The 17229-nt window shown below is 38.1% G+C and overlaps 1 protein-coding gene across 4 annotated transcripts in view; it reads right to left on the reverse strand.

Moving 5' to 3' along the window:
- Positions 1–3524: 3524 nt before the first annotated feature.
- Positions 3525–17229, reverse strand: part of SLC38A9 (solute carrier family 38 member 9) — a 43633-nt gene continuing 29928 nt past the window's right edge. For all 4 annotated transcript variants that reach the window (XM_051642728.1, XM_051642727.1, XM_051642730.1 and 1 more), the window contains 4 exons: positions 15024–15137; positions 13304–13452; positions 6022–6111; positions 3525–4339 (listed from right to left, as the gene is read on the reverse strand). In XM_051642728.1, the coding sequence (XP_051498688.1) occupies positions 4174–4339; positions 6022–6111; positions 13304–13452; positions 15024–15137 (519 nt within the window). In that variant the 3' untranslated portion in view covers positions 3525–4173. The remainder of the gene's footprint in view (positions 4340–6021; positions 6112–13303; positions 13453–15023; positions 15138–17229) is intronic.

The raw sequence follows: 17229 nt of genomic DNA on the forward strand, positions 1-17229 counted from the left end.
CACTAGACCAGGGTGCTCCAGCCTGGCCTTGGAACACTTCCAGGGATGGGGCAGCCACAGTTTCTCTGGGCAACCTGTTCCAGTGTCTCGACACCCTCACAGGAAAGAGTTTCTTTGTAATTTCTAATCTAAATCTACATATTTCAAAGCCATGACCCCTTGTCCTATCACTACATGCCCTTATAAAATGCCCCTCCCCAGCCTTCCTGTAGCCCTTTCAGATACTGGAAAGCCACTACAAGATCTTCCCATGCCTGCCTGAACTTCCAGCCTGAACAACCCCAACTTTCTCAAATGCTCATTTTTCCTGCACAGATAATTTGAGCTACGAGTTTTAATACATTACAAGTTTAATACATTACAATATGAATCCAGACAGAACAAGAAGCACTGATTGGTAGGAACAGATGCAGCTCTGAGTGACTGGAAAAACAAGAAGTGAGAGCTATTAAGCACAGGAGAGATGTCAAAAACTGACAGAAGCTTAAAGGAAGAACCTGGACCATGGTAACATTATGAAAGTGGAACAGATGATGCTAGGTCATTACAGAGAAGACAATAAGGTTAGTACCAGCATGGATATGGAGAAGGCAAGTCCTTATCTCTTTAGGGCAGGAGGCAGACCTTAAAGTATGATCATCTGTCCTTGTCCATGGAAAGTACAATTCTGTTCATCACAAAGCTCCAACTGAAAAACATATCCCTTGGTCTCACTGCTCAGACTGTGTGTAATCACCCACAGACATGTCCACAACTGCTCTTGGAGCTTCCCGGGAATTTCCCTGGATACGGATGCTTTGGCAATGTCTAAAGGTCATGCTGGGTTAATGCCTTACATATCTTGAGATCTGGATTTTAGCTTGATGGTATCAACACAAAGGATTACAGCTCCTGAACCTCATGCAACAAAACTTTGGTTTGCATCACAGCGTTACCACATAATATGGAGAGCTGGATTTTCAGAGTGCAATGAGGTTGGGACGGTGCCAAATAAAGCACCTGGTACTGTTACGAAGAAAACCCTACAGTCTTACCCAATGCCCCAGAGTTAAGAGTCTTTCACCTCACAGCTTACTCCAAGGAAACTCAAATGTAAAGACAGGGCTCAGTATTTCCAACAAAAATTAGTTTTTTTCCTATGAGAATGTAATATATAACATTTCACGATCAGGTGCACATATTACTTTGTCTGCTCTGCTACACCACACGATGATCAGCAGGAATAGAGAACACAAGGAACTGGAATTAGCTGGACATTGCTGCTGGTCGCATGAGCAAGCAAGATGAAATGTGCATTTTGGAGAACTACATTTTCTGCTTGCATGAAAAGAGACACTGCAATCTACTTCTGGTCTTTTAGACCAATTAAGTTGTGATTAAATTTTAAAACGCTACTTAACTTAGGATGCTAACAAAGAAAAAAACGCCCTGAAAATGGCACTCTACTTACACACTCCTAACTTGCTTTTGAAATTCGTGATTATCTCAACTGCATGTAGTAAAAAAAACCAACAAACTTTATCACAAGAAATTGTACTTCAGGTGATGCTGGTGTAATAAAATATTTGTTACCACTTTATCAATTTATAATTAAAATAAAAGCTGTTAATGGCCTGTATAAATAAACAGTGCAGCAAGAATGTATCTCTGCAACCAGAGCTAAAACAGGCATTTACAAAGTTACAGAATAATTTTCTTCTAATATTAACACAAATCATTCTACATTGCACAACTGGAAAAGAGACAAACAGATGCAATTAAAACACTTTGCCATGAACTCTGTCTTACTTGGGAATTTCTGTTGAACTATTTAGATCTTAACAGAATTTAATTCTCCTACAATTAATGGGCATTTTATTATCTGCTTCAATAGCAAGGATTTAACTCATGGAATCGTATTCATATGGAACATGGAAGGACACAATCAAATTGGAAGTACCTGCACTCATCAGGGTTTGTACCTAAACACTGAATCTATAGCAAATAAGGACAAGAGCTTAGTATGAATGACCCCATGATGCTTGATATCCTGCATCTTTTATCCTTTCCTTTTGGTGTTCAAGTACTTCTCTTCTATATCAAGTAACTTGTGAAGCTACATGCTACAGTTGTAGAAATGTAAATTTGTAAAATGTATTGGAAAGGATAAGTTTGTTGGAAAGCAAAAAAAACCCAAACAACAACTATGTTAAACTGGTGAAACACACTGCTGAGAGTGTTAAGGGAATGCAGCCACCGAGTTACATGCAGTGATGAGTACACAGACACTGAAGAAATATTTTATGGGAGAGGCTAGACCCAGTCCCTAAGGAGGAGATGTATTGGCCGGTGCTAATGGTGTCAGCACTGCAGGACTGACTCACTGTCAGGCAGTGAAAAGGGTGGACAGACATGTCCCAGAGGATAAGGAAACCAAATGGTGAAATATAAGAGTATATGCAGGGAAAATGACAGAATGGGGCAAATACTTCTCTCTAATACAGAACAGAAGGTGGATGCATTATCCAATTCTGATGTGAAAAAGCACAACAAGTTTCACAAGAAAAAAAAGAATCTGAATTAATTATGCTGTTCTGCAAATAATATTCCAAACCCATATGATTTTGTATTTCATACGAATCAAAGGACATTTAATGCACTTCAGTGTCCTCCATAGAGCCTGAGGAGCCCAACTGAAATGCAGAGATTTACATCATCACTACTAAAATTCTCATCACTTTCCAAAGAAGCATAGGAATAATCTAGGTTAGATTTTTCATGGTCTTTCAGATGAAAATTCAAAGTATTACCCTGCAATGCAATTGTCTTTCCCAGCTCAACTCCCACGTCACAAACATTGCATCACTGCAGCTCTTCTCCTCTCCTACTTACTTTGGAATTTAGCATTGTTCTGAGTCCTCTTTCAATTATTCTGCATTTGTTGATTATTTTGTTACACTGAAATTCTGTACCAAGAAGAGTTTTTACTCTCTGCAATTACAAAAGATGACATTCCACTACTGTCTGGCAACTTAATTATTGCATTTTTTGGTTTAAGACTCAGGCTCACAGAAGGAAGGTGACAGAAGATGTCTGTGTGCTTACCCATGTACACCCTTTTAGTTAGTGAACAAGATGCTGAAAAAAACCCCAACAATACCCTTTCCAGATTCTTCCAGCTTCTGTTAGGAATTATCTAAAACTTAAATTATTTTATTTAGTCTGCAATTCTGAAAAGTGCTATCTCTGTACCTCTGCTCACATCCAAGATGTCTAGGGTAATGCAGTGGAAGAGCACAGTATGAGACCACCAGAGTGAGACCCTACAATGGAAGCAGCATCTTGTGATGAACACTGCATCCAACATGCATCCATAAAACTACATACAACTCCTGACAAGACAGCTTCACAGCACATAATAGCCACTTAGCAGAGTTGAAGTGAGGTCAAGCCTGAAATTCTAATTTTAATTGTCTTGTTCTAATTTTCTTTATCCTCCTGACTTTTTTCATTGTAAGATCACAAATAACTTGTGTACATATTGGTTCTGAATAAAACACTAAGACTTGAGTTTATTGTTTCCCTTAGCTGGAATTTCACAGAGGAAAAATATTGCCAAAACAATTTAATAGCATATTCAAAATTAAGAGTGCATTTTGACCAAATTACTATAAATTAAACAAACAAACAAAAAAAAGAATCAAAAAAAGAAATACAATCACTTCTTCATTTTCCAAATAAAACAGGAAAATAACTGCAATAAAACAACATTTCAAATAGTCACTGAACAATACTGTGAAAGCATGCTTGTTAATAAAGGTAAGGACAGTTTCTGGAGGAGAGAGGGAATTTCACTTCCTGAGGATAAAAACTGTGTGTTGTGAGAAGTGTGCTGTAAAAAATTAAAATATTTGAGCTCCAGTCATTTTTGATGTGCGTTCAACAAAAACAGGAAAACTAACTCAAGTCTGAACCATTTCACTTCTCACCAAATTGTGGTTTTAGAGGAGCAAGATGGGTTCCCTTTCAAGTGCCTGGAAGATGTGTTTTTCATGTGTTTCTAAGGTGCAGTTTTTTCTCAAGAAGATGATACTGAGTGAGGACTGCTCGTTCTCATGTGTGACAGTGTTGCTCAAGGCTGTTGCCAAATGTCACAGTACCACTTGTCACAGCCACAGGGAGAAGGGGGATTTTTCACAATAGGAATTGTGCAATCAGATTAGCCAGTCCAAGGAGAATTATAAAGATGTGAATGATCAATGCTGGCCATGTCAGCTGCCCAGCACGATGCAGGGCGATCACGTAGATGAGGGACGGATACACGAATACAAAGGCCAGACCACAGGTTGCTCCAGAGTATCTGAGGAAAGGCAGGGAGAGGGGAAGAAGAAACAAACAAACAAATAAACCTTTGTGTTAACTCATTTCTTGTTGTCATTTCCCCCCCTCAAACCAGTGAACAGCCTTGGTTGAACAATGTCTAGCTGCAGTCACTAAACAACAATTTCTGTTCCTTGCTGTTCTTCCCTTCCCTCACTGGCATTCAATTGTCCTCCCCTGTGCTGCTCAGCCCCCTGCTCCCTGTAACTGCTCTCTGACAGGCCTCTGCTGTTTCAATCACATCCCCAGATGCTTCTGGGGACTGATTTCCTATCTTTGACTTGATGTTTCTACTTTCTTTGGTGAAATTTAACAACATGTGACAGAAAATGACTGGACAGAGCAACCTTTTTTAGGCATCCTCTGCTGTCAGAACTGCAAACCTCATTGCACCCCAGCCATCTGAGGACACGTGTAAGCATAGAAATGCTTCAGAACCTGAAACATTTATATTAATTTATTTGATGAGCTGCTAGCAAACCATTCTCCAGACCCAAAAAGATTAACACGCCCTTCTGGTAATATGATCAGCTGCAGCAAGTGAAACATTTGACTGTTTTAACAACTCCCTTACTTACCGTCTCATTATTTTCCCCTACTGTGAGTTTCCATCTGCTAGCCTATACTGCAGCCAAATGTGCATTATTAACTGACAACATATTTTGTTTACTTTTAGACAGAGGAAACATACTAATACCGAGTAACCATCTGTAAAACAAAACCAGCAAATACCTAAGTTAGACTGCATATAGGCAATTTGTTAGCTGGAAATTCAGTTTGGTTAATATGCACAGTAGAAACACACGAGCAGAGGTCAGGATCAGTCTGCAGACAGAAAAATGTCCTGCATAATATTTATTTGAAATTAATAACTATACTGTCTCTATTACTGGAAGACAAAAATTTTCACTGAAAGGAGAGGTAGGAAAAAAAGGAAATAGAAAAAACCTCAAAGATCAATGACTGAGCAAAAGTAAATTTTGCTAGTCTGGTGAGACCCAGGCCTGTCATTCTGCTTTTATAATTGCAGGTTTCTGTATTTTTAAACACCTCCCTCTCCTGGTTGCTGTAGGAAAGATGCATACTTGGAATGAATTACTGAGATTACCAATATGGTGATGTCAAATGTAGACCATAAAGCTAATTGGATTATTTCCTCTAATATTTCTCAATTCTAGAAAACCTTGGTGTTTATTAACATTGTAAATTTCAGGTATTGTTTAGAAGCAGAACTTTTATGTCAATTTTCCCTTTGAAGTTGCTTGCTTTGTTGGAATTCTGTTATGAACTTTCAAAAGAGTTTCAAATGGTCTTAACACAAAATCTTGAGAAAAGCCACCCAACAACAGAGCAACTTTTCTACTGACACCATAATCTTTCATGTCTATAGTTACAAGGTCCTATAGTTACAGCTCCAGTGAAACTTGGGGAATCATCCCAATCACCTTAGATGCAGAGGCACAGTTACAGATAGTTGCTATCAGAACATTTAAAGAGCGGATTGTTTATACTTCTAATTAACCACTTACAACTTAAAGAGGTGTAAGCCTCACAAAATATGAAGACAGAGTAACTGCACTGATGGCTGCTCCTTTTCAACACCAAGAGGCAAACATGCAGAAAAACCACAGACAAGTTCACTGTGCAACAACCAACACTCACCTTATGATACCTCCTATATTCGGATAAAATCTTGCCATTGCTACTCCTGCTCCTACAATTGCTACATTCAGGATAAGCACGTGGAAGATACTACAGGAAAGTAAAGGAAGAGTGTTAAAATCTATGCTCTAGTTATTACAAAATACCATCATTATCCTTCCTTTACACTAACATTTAACTGATACATGGATGGTGTTTCCAATTTGCATGACTCACTCCATTAAAGCTAATTAATTTCACAGCAAACATAACATCTACTGAATGTTCAGAATGACAGAATCTAAATATCTGGCGTTTTGACTCAAAATATTCTTAAGGAGTATGTGTAATTTGGCAGTTTTTCTGAAAAACAGTGTACATAGTACTCAGCACTCACGTATTTCAGATGGATATTCAAACATCAAAGAAACAATAATGTATAACTTAATTCCCACAAGAAAGAATTAACTTGTCCAGAGAATGATCTGAATTACTCAAAGCGAACAAATGGAAACCAGAAGAAAAGATGCATTGCGTGGAAAACATTACATGGAACACTGTGGGGGAAAAATAACACCTTTAAACTTGAACTCTAATGCATTTTGGTAGAGAACAAATATTTAGAATATTTGGCATTATTCAGCATATGACCTGTGTACTATTTATATTGGAATTTTTTGTTTAATTTGTTTTTACAAAGAATTTCCGGTCGCTTTCCTTTTTTGGTTAATGACAAAAAAATTGAATTTTCTGTTCTGCAAAAGCAGCTTTTAATGCATCAGAAAAACTCACACAGCTGAGACTCAGGAGAGTAACAGTTTTATTTAGAGAATGCAAAATGCTGGCATATTTCACCAGAAGGTAAAGTCAGGAAATACAATGAACAACTGTGATATTTTGGTCACACAGCTGTTTCTATGAAGGGGAAAAAATTCACACAGAGGAAACATCCTTGCAGGTTTTGTTTATTCTTCTAGAGGATTTGATTTCTTAAAATAATCAAAATATGTAAGGCCATGCTATTTTTTTCTTAACTGTAAAAAGTATGTGTATTATGGAGGATACAAACTTTTATTTAAAAGTGTCTACTTCGATGGCTGAAAGGCTGGCTGCCAGTTCCCAAGTTAGGCAGAAAGAGTTTGAGACATGGTTTCACTGAAGCTCAGGAGAACGCACGTAACTTACATACAAATGAATAATTTCAGATATGGCCTATTTTTCATAATTGTTTGCCCGTAACATTTTATTTCAAAAAGACAGAAATAATATCTTTACAATTGTACATGACCTTTTAACAGTGGTACAAGAGGTGTACCTCAGTGACTGAAAACAGCAGTGGGAATACAGCAGCTGAAACTTTAGCCAAAACTAATTGGAAATAAACCTGATATGACCCGAAGAATAAAAAAGAAAACCCCAAGAATCAGACTTACTAAGGAAAGAAGGACCAAATGTTTACTGCTTTTCTAATATTTCTAAGGAAAGCAACTTAACTGAACTGTTCACAAAAAAAGTGTTTGCCATTAAAAAAGACTTCCTCTCTCCCCACATATACAGCAGATTGCAAATCTTACTGTCAGATAGTAGAATTGAGGTAAAATGTTTACTAACACAGAAAATGATGGCACTACTTCAATATTTTCTTTCTGAGATTAAGTTTTGTAGCAAGAAGGAATAAAAAGAGTGCATGCTCAGTAATTAAAAAAAATTGTTTTGCAAATTTGGGTCAGTTCAGAACACTTCAGCAGAGAACCTGAAAAATGTCTGAAGTATTTTATCCTGGCATGCTTTAAAACTGAAGAAGTGATTCTGTAGTTCAAGTTGTTGCTTTTTTAAAAAATTAATTCTAGCTTCTTACAATTTCAAAAGCTAAGTGGTGCATGTGACACATCTTTCAACTTCTTGATCTGGGAAAAAATAATTGGGTTGCGGGGAGAATGTGTTTTGGCTCAGCTGAAAACAATGGTCTCAAAATGCTGGATCCTCCAAACGATTCAGTACTTCCATAGTAATGCTTTGCAGTTTTACTTGTTATAATTAAGAAGAACCTTCAAAGAACACCAAAATCAAAGGAAAAGGATTTAAATCCACCTGTTTTAGGGCACAAGATTACACTGTATTTCTTCCCTGGAACATCCCTGCTCATTTTTCTACCTTTTTGAAATAGCACAAGTTGTAACCACGTTATTGGATAACAGGTGTTTAACCTGCAAACCTTTTCTTTTACCTAGGTAGATATTGATAGCTCATCTTAGCTCCGGCAGGAGAAAGCCACACTCTTAATACACAGAAAAACATTATCATTTAGAAAAAAAAAACAACTATCCTTCTGAACAAAGAAGAATGTGGTATCTAGGCCTACTAGCAGCTGTATTAGTTGAGGCAGTATTTTTCATAAGATTGTTAGTTTTGTGCAGGTGTGCCCAAAAGGGACAAGCATTTCTCACAGCCAGTTAGTTCTAACTCGCTCAGTTTTAGCCAGACACCACCTTACAGGACAATTAATGGTCACCACACACTGCAAAAGGGTAGTCAGAAAACCTTATTTTTTTTTTTGAGCCATAGCACGCCTGCTTATTACAGCTGTAGGAAGAAAAACATTTATATGATGTTAGAGATCAGAAGGGATTGATCCCTTTTTACCTAACCACACTGCTGGCACAGAGCTGCTTTCTAAGCAGTGTAACTTTCTTCCTCGTGGTCAAGGGCAGCAGAGTTGTGTGGCTGACGCCAAGGCTGGACTGTCTGCCTGGGCAGCCTGATTCGGGTTGCTGCCCTGAGGCACAGGTTGGGTTGCCTCCAGAAGGCGCTTTTACATTGTCCTCAGTCTCAATACTCTCAGTTGAGCAGTTGAAGACTCCTTTTTTCTATAAAGGGAATAATTGCTCACCTGAAAAATTCTCTCAAAAACAATAGCAGAGAGGGGAAAAAAAGAAGGAAAAGACACAAAAAAGCTTTCCCCTAAGTCTTGCTTTTTTCCTTGCACTGCAAGGTTAACTTTTCAGATTGAGAGAGTCCAGAAATAGCCTGGTATGCCAGAAGATCATCAGAGGGCTTGCTGTATCAAGTTCACTCCTGCAGAAGTGGTAGTTACAGTTAAGCCACTGAATGACAGTGACTACATATATCTAATTGACTTCGGCATTCTCAAAGTAAGAATCGTAACAAAGACTGTGAAACTTTACTCTTGGGCAGGGGATATGTAAAGAAGCTGATTTTAAATCCTCTCAGGTCAGATGCAAGGAAATTAGAAGTGCTGGATTCAGTACCAGGACGAACACAGTATCAGGAAACAGGAAAGCAAGGGAATAAAGAAAAACAGGCCCAATTAAGCAAAGGTTTTTGGAAGACTACCCTATCTAAAAATGTGTCACTCAAGTGACATTGATCAAAACACTATGAATCACAGCAGTTAAGAAGCAAGGCAGAAGCTAGGTGAAGAGCAGACAACTAACCACGCAAGCAAATGGCAGAAATGCATTTCATTGTAGGAGGAGACACACATCTGTGGAAGAATTGGCAGGGCTGATGGGCTACCATGGCGTAAAGGGAAGACAACCTTAAGGAAAGCCAAGTGATTTCTGTCTGTCAATTTATTAATGTCTCAGAACAGAGAAGATGTTAAAAAGTTTTTAAAAAACTGAGCAGATGACTGTATAAAGCATTGTAGGCATGTCATATAATAATCAAGGGAATTCTATGTCATGAATATAACTGTAGCCAAGAAACAATAACTTAAAAATTAGCTTTGGCTACATATAAGAAGATCCAAAATCACCTAAGAAACAACAGATAAACTACATGCCTCTGGCCCTAAGTCACCCATTAAATGACGCCAATGCAAACAGATCTTACTTTAGAAAAGAAAGTAAATTCTCAATATACAACATTTTGGCCCTCCTTTACCAGAGAATGAACAGTTACTTGGGTTTCATCCCAGTATGTCACTTTCTGTGTTGTAGTCTGTACACCAGCACACATTTTGCAAAATGAAAGGAGGAATTAGGATGACTTCTCTTGCCTCTAAATCTTTTGTAGCATCACAAAGGCCTTGTGATGATGCCTGTCAGAAGACTACTGTGGCCAGTGTTTCCACACATACTTGTTTTTAGGATGGGCAGAGACAAGTGAACTGATCCTGGTAGTAAAGAGGAAGAAGAATCCTCCTTCTTAGAAGAAGGGGGGGCTTTTGCTCCTCCTCTACTGCTGGAGGACACAGGACTCTCTGCTTCAGAAAAGCTCCCCTAAAGTTGAGTAAATGGTTCCTCACTGTAATTCAGTTGTAATTCGTGGCCTACCAGCAAAAACCAAATTATGAAACAGGCTGCTGTTTTTGGTACAAATTGCCTTGGATTACAGCCATTGTCAAGACGTAAGAACTACAAAACAGCAAATACCTTAGTGCCTTATCATATCCAGTGACATACAAATAGTACAGTAAAATGAGTTAAAGCAAATAATCAAATTGATCTGAGTAATACAGTCATTGCTAGGTAATAAAACTATCTGTCAGCCCTTTAAGCATGTGTGTGATCAAGTTATTCAGTCAACAGCTAGCTTAAGATGCATCCATCCAGACTCCCAGGAGCTCCAGCTAATAGTAACTGAATGGTTAACTCTATCCATAGCAGTAGTAGGTATCCACAGCTGCAAAAAACTGCTCATATGAAGAAGCGTGGCTTTTAATATCAGGGAGCTTTCAGTTGCAACAGGGACTTGAACCAAAAAGGAGGAAGTATTAATTTTTTTTTTTTTTTTTTTTAAAAAGGAAATAATTGGACAATTACAGCCAGAAGGTAAATTTGTAACATTCTCTCTGCAAAGGAGACTTAATATAGGAAGGATGCACCTGTGGAAATATAAGCAATTTAGCACATTGAATCACAGGATTAAATGAGTCTAGGTTGCCGAGAGAGATCCTGAAGTGCACAATCAATATGAATTCAGGACACTGCCCTATGTGCTGTATGAGCAGATGGACAGATATACCATCAGTGCACACCCTCTCTTCCACATCCTGAAAATAAAAGCAGGAAAAGGTAGAAAAAAAAATCACGTAAACATAAAGAATCAGTCACAAAAATACAGTATTTTAAATTGTAGGGTTTGTTTTTCTTTTAAAGTTCTTCTAGCAGAACAGCACAGAACCCCTTTTTCTGTTCTGCTCTTTTATTCCTGCTTCATACTTTTGGTTTGCTATTTACATCAACATTTTCTCCATTCAAATGTGAGATATACACACATATGTACATACATACACCTTATGCACATATCTAAGAGCTAAAGCTGAGTCTCTGCATGTCATTCTTCTTATTGCCTGAGAACTGCTAGCCCTGATCATTGGAGATTTCTGTAAAAAAAGTTTAGTATGTACAACAACTAGAGGAGTGCTTGTTGTCCTACACAAAAACTATCGAACTTAGTATTTCCAAATAGGTTCTTCAGGGTGGATCAACATGCTCCCCAATGACAAATCTGTTTATGTCGGTAAGCTGCTACTTTACATTTGCAAAATGTTTCCCCATAAAAGCAGCTCTGGGAAAAACCCAGAATCTTCCTAGCAAGGTGATACAGGCACAGTGCGACTAAAGGACCTTCATCAGCTTTAGCTACTGGTGAGAACCACTCATCAAAGGACATTTCACAACCAGGTAGTAAATCTTTACTATCTTCTCAGAGGCAGGATCAGCCTTCAGTTAGTCCCCATTGCATAGCAAAATTAAGGGCTAACCTTGCCAGTTGTAAATGCACAAAAGCTAGAGTTTGGAGGTTAGCTGCATGCTATATTTGAATACCTGGGATACCAGAGAGGGATACACTCCCAGCCAGCTGGAATTTACCTACCTTATCACTACAGGTTGCAGCAATTTAAGTGGCTTCTGAGAAACCATTTTTGACTTCTAAGAAACTTTAAATACCTCCCTATAAGGAGTCTTAAAACCAAAAAAAAAATCACAAAAAAAACCCACACAAAAAAAACACACCACAAAAAATCCCACCAAAAAAACCCACCAAAAAAACAACAATAAAAAACCACACCACCAAAAAAAGAAGTGAGTTAAGCTACCAGGAGGACATTCTGGAGAGAAGAACAAAGAAAGTATCTGAATCATCACATTTGTCATACCATGAAGGCTTAAAACAGAAAGCTGGACTTCACCTGAGAAGACTGGTATGAAACTGGAGGTTCTAGGAGAGGGCACAAGGGAAATAAAAACCATTCTGGTCAGGGAGTAACTGAAGGGAGGAGATAGGATGAGGCACATCCACACAATATAAAGGACATGGCTATTTCCCAGTGGCTGTGAAATCCATGTTTAGCACTTAAATCAATGGCCTTGTTTCCAACAGTAACTTGCAGTAGTTACTAAAAATCTCCTCAACACTGAGCTGTGTAAAATTTAGCTTTAAAAAAAGTAGGCACTTATTTCACTGGCTAATTTTAGGCATCCAATTTCTAGACCTTCTCATACCTATTTCAGTACCCAGAAGAAACCTGAAATTTGGAACAATGTCCTCCCAGACCTGTATGCTACTGCTCATGCCACAAAGAAAACACATATTTCTTCCCAAGTTATTTTTTTCCTTTCCTCCATCAACAGTAATTCACAAAGTAAAATAAGAATCTTGGAGGAAAATGCCTACTTCTCAGCTGTGACAAAGTCAGACAATTCTCCAAATATAAATGTCCTAGGTTTTATTTTAAACAACTAAAATTGAAATCTGGATCAGCTCTTCTTCCCTGCAGTTCTGACGCTTCAACAAATGCAGGGGTGTGGCTCATCTCTGAAATTAGCACGTGAAAACCTATTTTTATAAGCATGCCATCAGCCTAGATAACACAGTTAACAACTTAACTACTAGCTCTGTTTAAAAACACAAATATGATTATTCATTATGCTCAATCAAAACACACATGGCACCCTGAACGGTTAATATCCAGTGTATGATGTTCTTCACAGCTTAAAGACTACTTGATTAAATGCTGTTTCCTGTACAACTCTTCAGTTGCTGGTATAAATGCATAATACAAAGCAATGGTGTTGACAAAACTCCTCTGGTTATTTGCAAAATGAAGAACTAAAAAATAAAGGTACCCCCCATTCTGCTCTGCCAAGCTGCAGCAGTCCTGATCTGCAGCAACAGTTACTCTGCATGCCAATTCATCCCGACTCTACAAACATTGTGAAATTAGCTTTTGAAACATACTGGATGCAGCAAAGGAAATCCCCCAAAGCTCAGCCAAATTTCTGACAGCAAAAGACCAGTTAATCAAAGTGTGCCAAGCTCTCAGACTTCTTACCTTGGGTAAGCATCCCCAAAAAACTGTCTTAACAGCTGAACTCGTGCCAGATAGCCCAGCAGTGGGTATACAGTCATCATCTGGAACAGCAGGAAAATTCTTGCCACAAATGACATGATGTCATCACTGGGAAAGTTATCTAGAAAATTCTAAACACAGGAATAATGTTACACTTACCAATGGCAGCTTGATTACACATATCTGCTAGGTTTTACTAGCTATATACATGGGAGAGAGAGAGAAAGGCAACTACAAGTGCTAAAGGAATTTCAAAACATGAAATACCCTCTCCCTCTTTTACAATTGCCTTGCCACCAAATACCAACTGTTTTTTTAATATTACAGTTCTGAAGTAAGCTTTCATGTTAGCATTAAGGATGCAATTATTTTCTAATCTTGTAAATAACCTCAAATAATTCAGGTTGTGGAAGGGCTGCCTGACTTTTTAGGCAGATGGGTCCACATAACAGAATCACAGAATGTTAGGGGTTGGAAGGGACATAAAAAAATTTTTGAGACCAACCCCCCTGCCAGAGGAGGGTCCTCTACAGTAGGTCTCTCAGGACTGCATCCAGGTGGGTTTTGAAAGTCTCCAGAGAAGGAGACTTCACAACCTCTCTACGCAGCCTGTTCCAGTGCTCTGTCACCCTCACATTGAAAAAGTTTTTCCTTACGTTTATGTGGAACCTCCTGTGCTCCAGCTTGCACCCTTGCCAAAACAATTTAATAGCCTGTTACGTCATATCTAGATATTAAAAAGTTTTTTAACCAGTAAAACTGGATCATATAGAAATGGCAAAGGGATCATATTCTACAAGTGGGACCATCTGAAAAAGTACTGTAAGACTTAAGTATCATGGAAACACACAGATGGCTTAGTAAATACTTAGGATTACTACAGAAAATAAATAGGAAGAAAACCACTTGTTACTTTTTGTTTAACTGTGGATTTAACCTCATTAAGCTTTTTCAAATGATTCAAAAAATAATTTTCGGATTAAACAATTTTACCAGTTCTAATTAACCTAAAGTCAGAGGAAGCCTTTAAATGCTGCTTTATTGCTAAATATTATGCAAGAGATATGGAACATCTGGCATAGAATGGATCACCAGTTGGCAACTCCTACCCTTAAAATAGTTCAGCGTGTGGGAATCAGTCTTGCCTATAAGCAGAGCTTAGTAGCCTTCACAGGATGTTTCATGTTGTATTACTATTTGAAGAACTCTGCTGGCAAGGCTCACCACAGTGTTAAGACTCCAAACCTACTCATAGCAAAGACTCTTATCTAAAAGAGCTTGCATTTGCATTACATTTCTTTGTCTGGAGTAACTGAAATCATTCCCATGAGAGGGACTGGGCACTGCACACACACATAAACATAAACATAATTATTTTCAGGATTAAAGACACTAAAGAAATCAAAACCTCAACTCTTCACTTGTTCACTTTGGTCCTTTCTTCATCACTTTCACAGAGTATTTATTAAATGCTTGGTTTTACAGAACTACTGGCAACCAAGAGATGCGTATGAATGAGATAACACAAGCATTACCCATCTGCTTGTGGTAATGCTCATGAGGTGTTAGGTAACTGACTATAGTCAAAAGTCAGATGTGTCTGGCAGGGTGAGTCATGAGGCAAGTGCAGCAGCAGTTCTTTTTTTAATACATATTTATTAAAATATCAAGGATAAATATATGCTGCAGTAAAATATCTCACCTGTTCAATACATTCTTTGGATAGTGGTGGTGAAGGAAAAGATGCAAAAATTATCACTCCGACATACAGATATGTTAATCCCACCAGGAAGTATGCAATAGAGAGGTCTCTCACCTGAGGAAAAATAAAATCTCATTTGATCAATACTGACACACCAAGCCAGGCAAAATAAAAACCTCATGAGAATATTCCTATTGCATTTTATTATGGTTACTTTTATACTTATTGCTATTACTTTTACATTTTAATTTTTACTTTCTATTACTTCAGTGAGGACTTCAAACCTGGTCCTGGATCACATCAGGAAGCTGCAAGAAGATACCCCAAAGTGGAGCTACACCAAGCATTACGTATCTATCTGCACAGAGGAAAGGTACTAAAACACATATGCCAATAGGTCTAGCATCTTTCTGCTGGACACGCAAACATACATCAGTTCTTAAACAAATCAACAAGAAATCTCTACTTTCTTATATTCACCTGTTCCTACTAAGAGCCTTGGGACACAGAGACAGCTGTCAAAAACAGAAAGCCTATCAATTACCTATGTTAAATCTCTTGTTAGGACCAAAATCTTGCAATTAAAGACATCAGCCTACTCAACTGCAGATAAAATGTAATGGACATTTTTTAAGAAGCTGCTTTGAAACCCAGGAGGATGATCCACATACACTTGTTCCAAATCAGAAATGAATACATCAGGCTTCTGTATGAATGGCGTGATAATTGAAGACATAGCTAATACACCACTTAAAAAATACAAATAAAGCACAAATAAAACAGAAAGGTATAGCTAGGCACAAAGGTATGCAAGTCCTTCAGCTTCAGCCCTATATTTCATAATGACTCTTTACCATTTGAAATTGCCTATCCACTTTATTACTGAATTTCTGTAAACACCCCAGGTAAATGCACTAAACAATAGTCAAAGATTTTTAGGAGAGGGTTCTGAAGCCAGACACAAATGTGCCTTTTCACAGAATTCTGATGGAAGCGACTTGTTAACAGGTTGATCCCTAAGAGCAGAGTCTCCACTCTCCATGTGATACCCCACGAGATACTGATACAAGAAAGCACCTTGTTGATGCAAATGCATAGGAAAAAATACTCTCAAACCCGTGATTTATGACAGAGGTTGAGACTCCTATACATATGTAAACAGCCCACTTAGTCCAGCAGCTAAGTGAAATAATCACAAAACCCTAGCTTTTCAAGAGTTGAAAGGCTCCTCTACAGCTACATGCAGAGAAGGAAATCTCTAGCCAAACAAAACTAGAAGGGCTATGCACAGATTTGGTTTCCTATCACAAACCTTTCCTGACATACTGAAAGGTGCTCCTTACGTGCAATATGAACACTCTTCTGGGATCCATGCAATGGCTGACATAGAAATTCAATTTAAACCCCAGAGAGGGCATTCAGAAAAGCTGATTCAAATGCAGACACTAGTTTAATCCTCTTTAATACAGGAAAAGAAAGCTGGAGAATACTCCAGGTGCTTCTCTTTGCAGTTAACCCCTTGCTCCGACATAAGCGCAGGGGGAAAACCCTCAGTAAAACTCTGGAAGGTGGCACTGGCATTAGGCCAGCTGATTGCTGGAGTGACCAGGCCTTTAAGAATTTGAAAGCCACTGCCAAGAGAAAGAGAAATCTTGCCCTATTCCATATCTTAAGAATTTCTTAAGAAAAGTGAGAAGAAACTTAGTTTTCTTCTTCCATAGCACCACTAAAGCCCTCTTAATTATTAAACTATTTTCAGAAATGCTCATAAACCCCAAGAAGATTTCCTGGAGGAGAATTCATAACTCTTTTGCAGAGCTGGTCACTCACAAGCTGGCCTTTGTTCATACAGACAAAAAAGTAACTATGCAGATTACTAGAGACAAAGGTCATCTCAGGACATAATGTGCACTTCTCTGAATAATTAAATCAGACATATTTTATCTTCTGTGTAGGCAACTGGCACTAGGTGGCCCTGTTTGAACAGGGGCGTTAAATGAGATGACACCCTGAGGTTCCTTTCAGCTCAACCATTCTGTGTTTTAACACACCTAATATTTAAAAATCTCTGTATGTTATTGTAGTTACCTTTACAGCTAAGATTTTACAGCTAAGTTTTTAATGAAGCTCAGTAAGAATCCTGGAAAGTAGGGAGGAAAAAATTAAATAATAAAAATAATTACAGTTAAAATGTACTCTAGAACTC

The sequence above is a fragment of the Apus apus genome, chromosome Z (assembly GCF_020740795.1).
Source record: "Apus apus isolate bApuApu2 chromosome Z, bApuApu2.pri.cur, whole genome shotgun sequence".
Lineage (NCBI taxonomy): Eukaryota > Metazoa > Chordata > Aves > Apodiformes > Apodidae > Apus > Apus apus.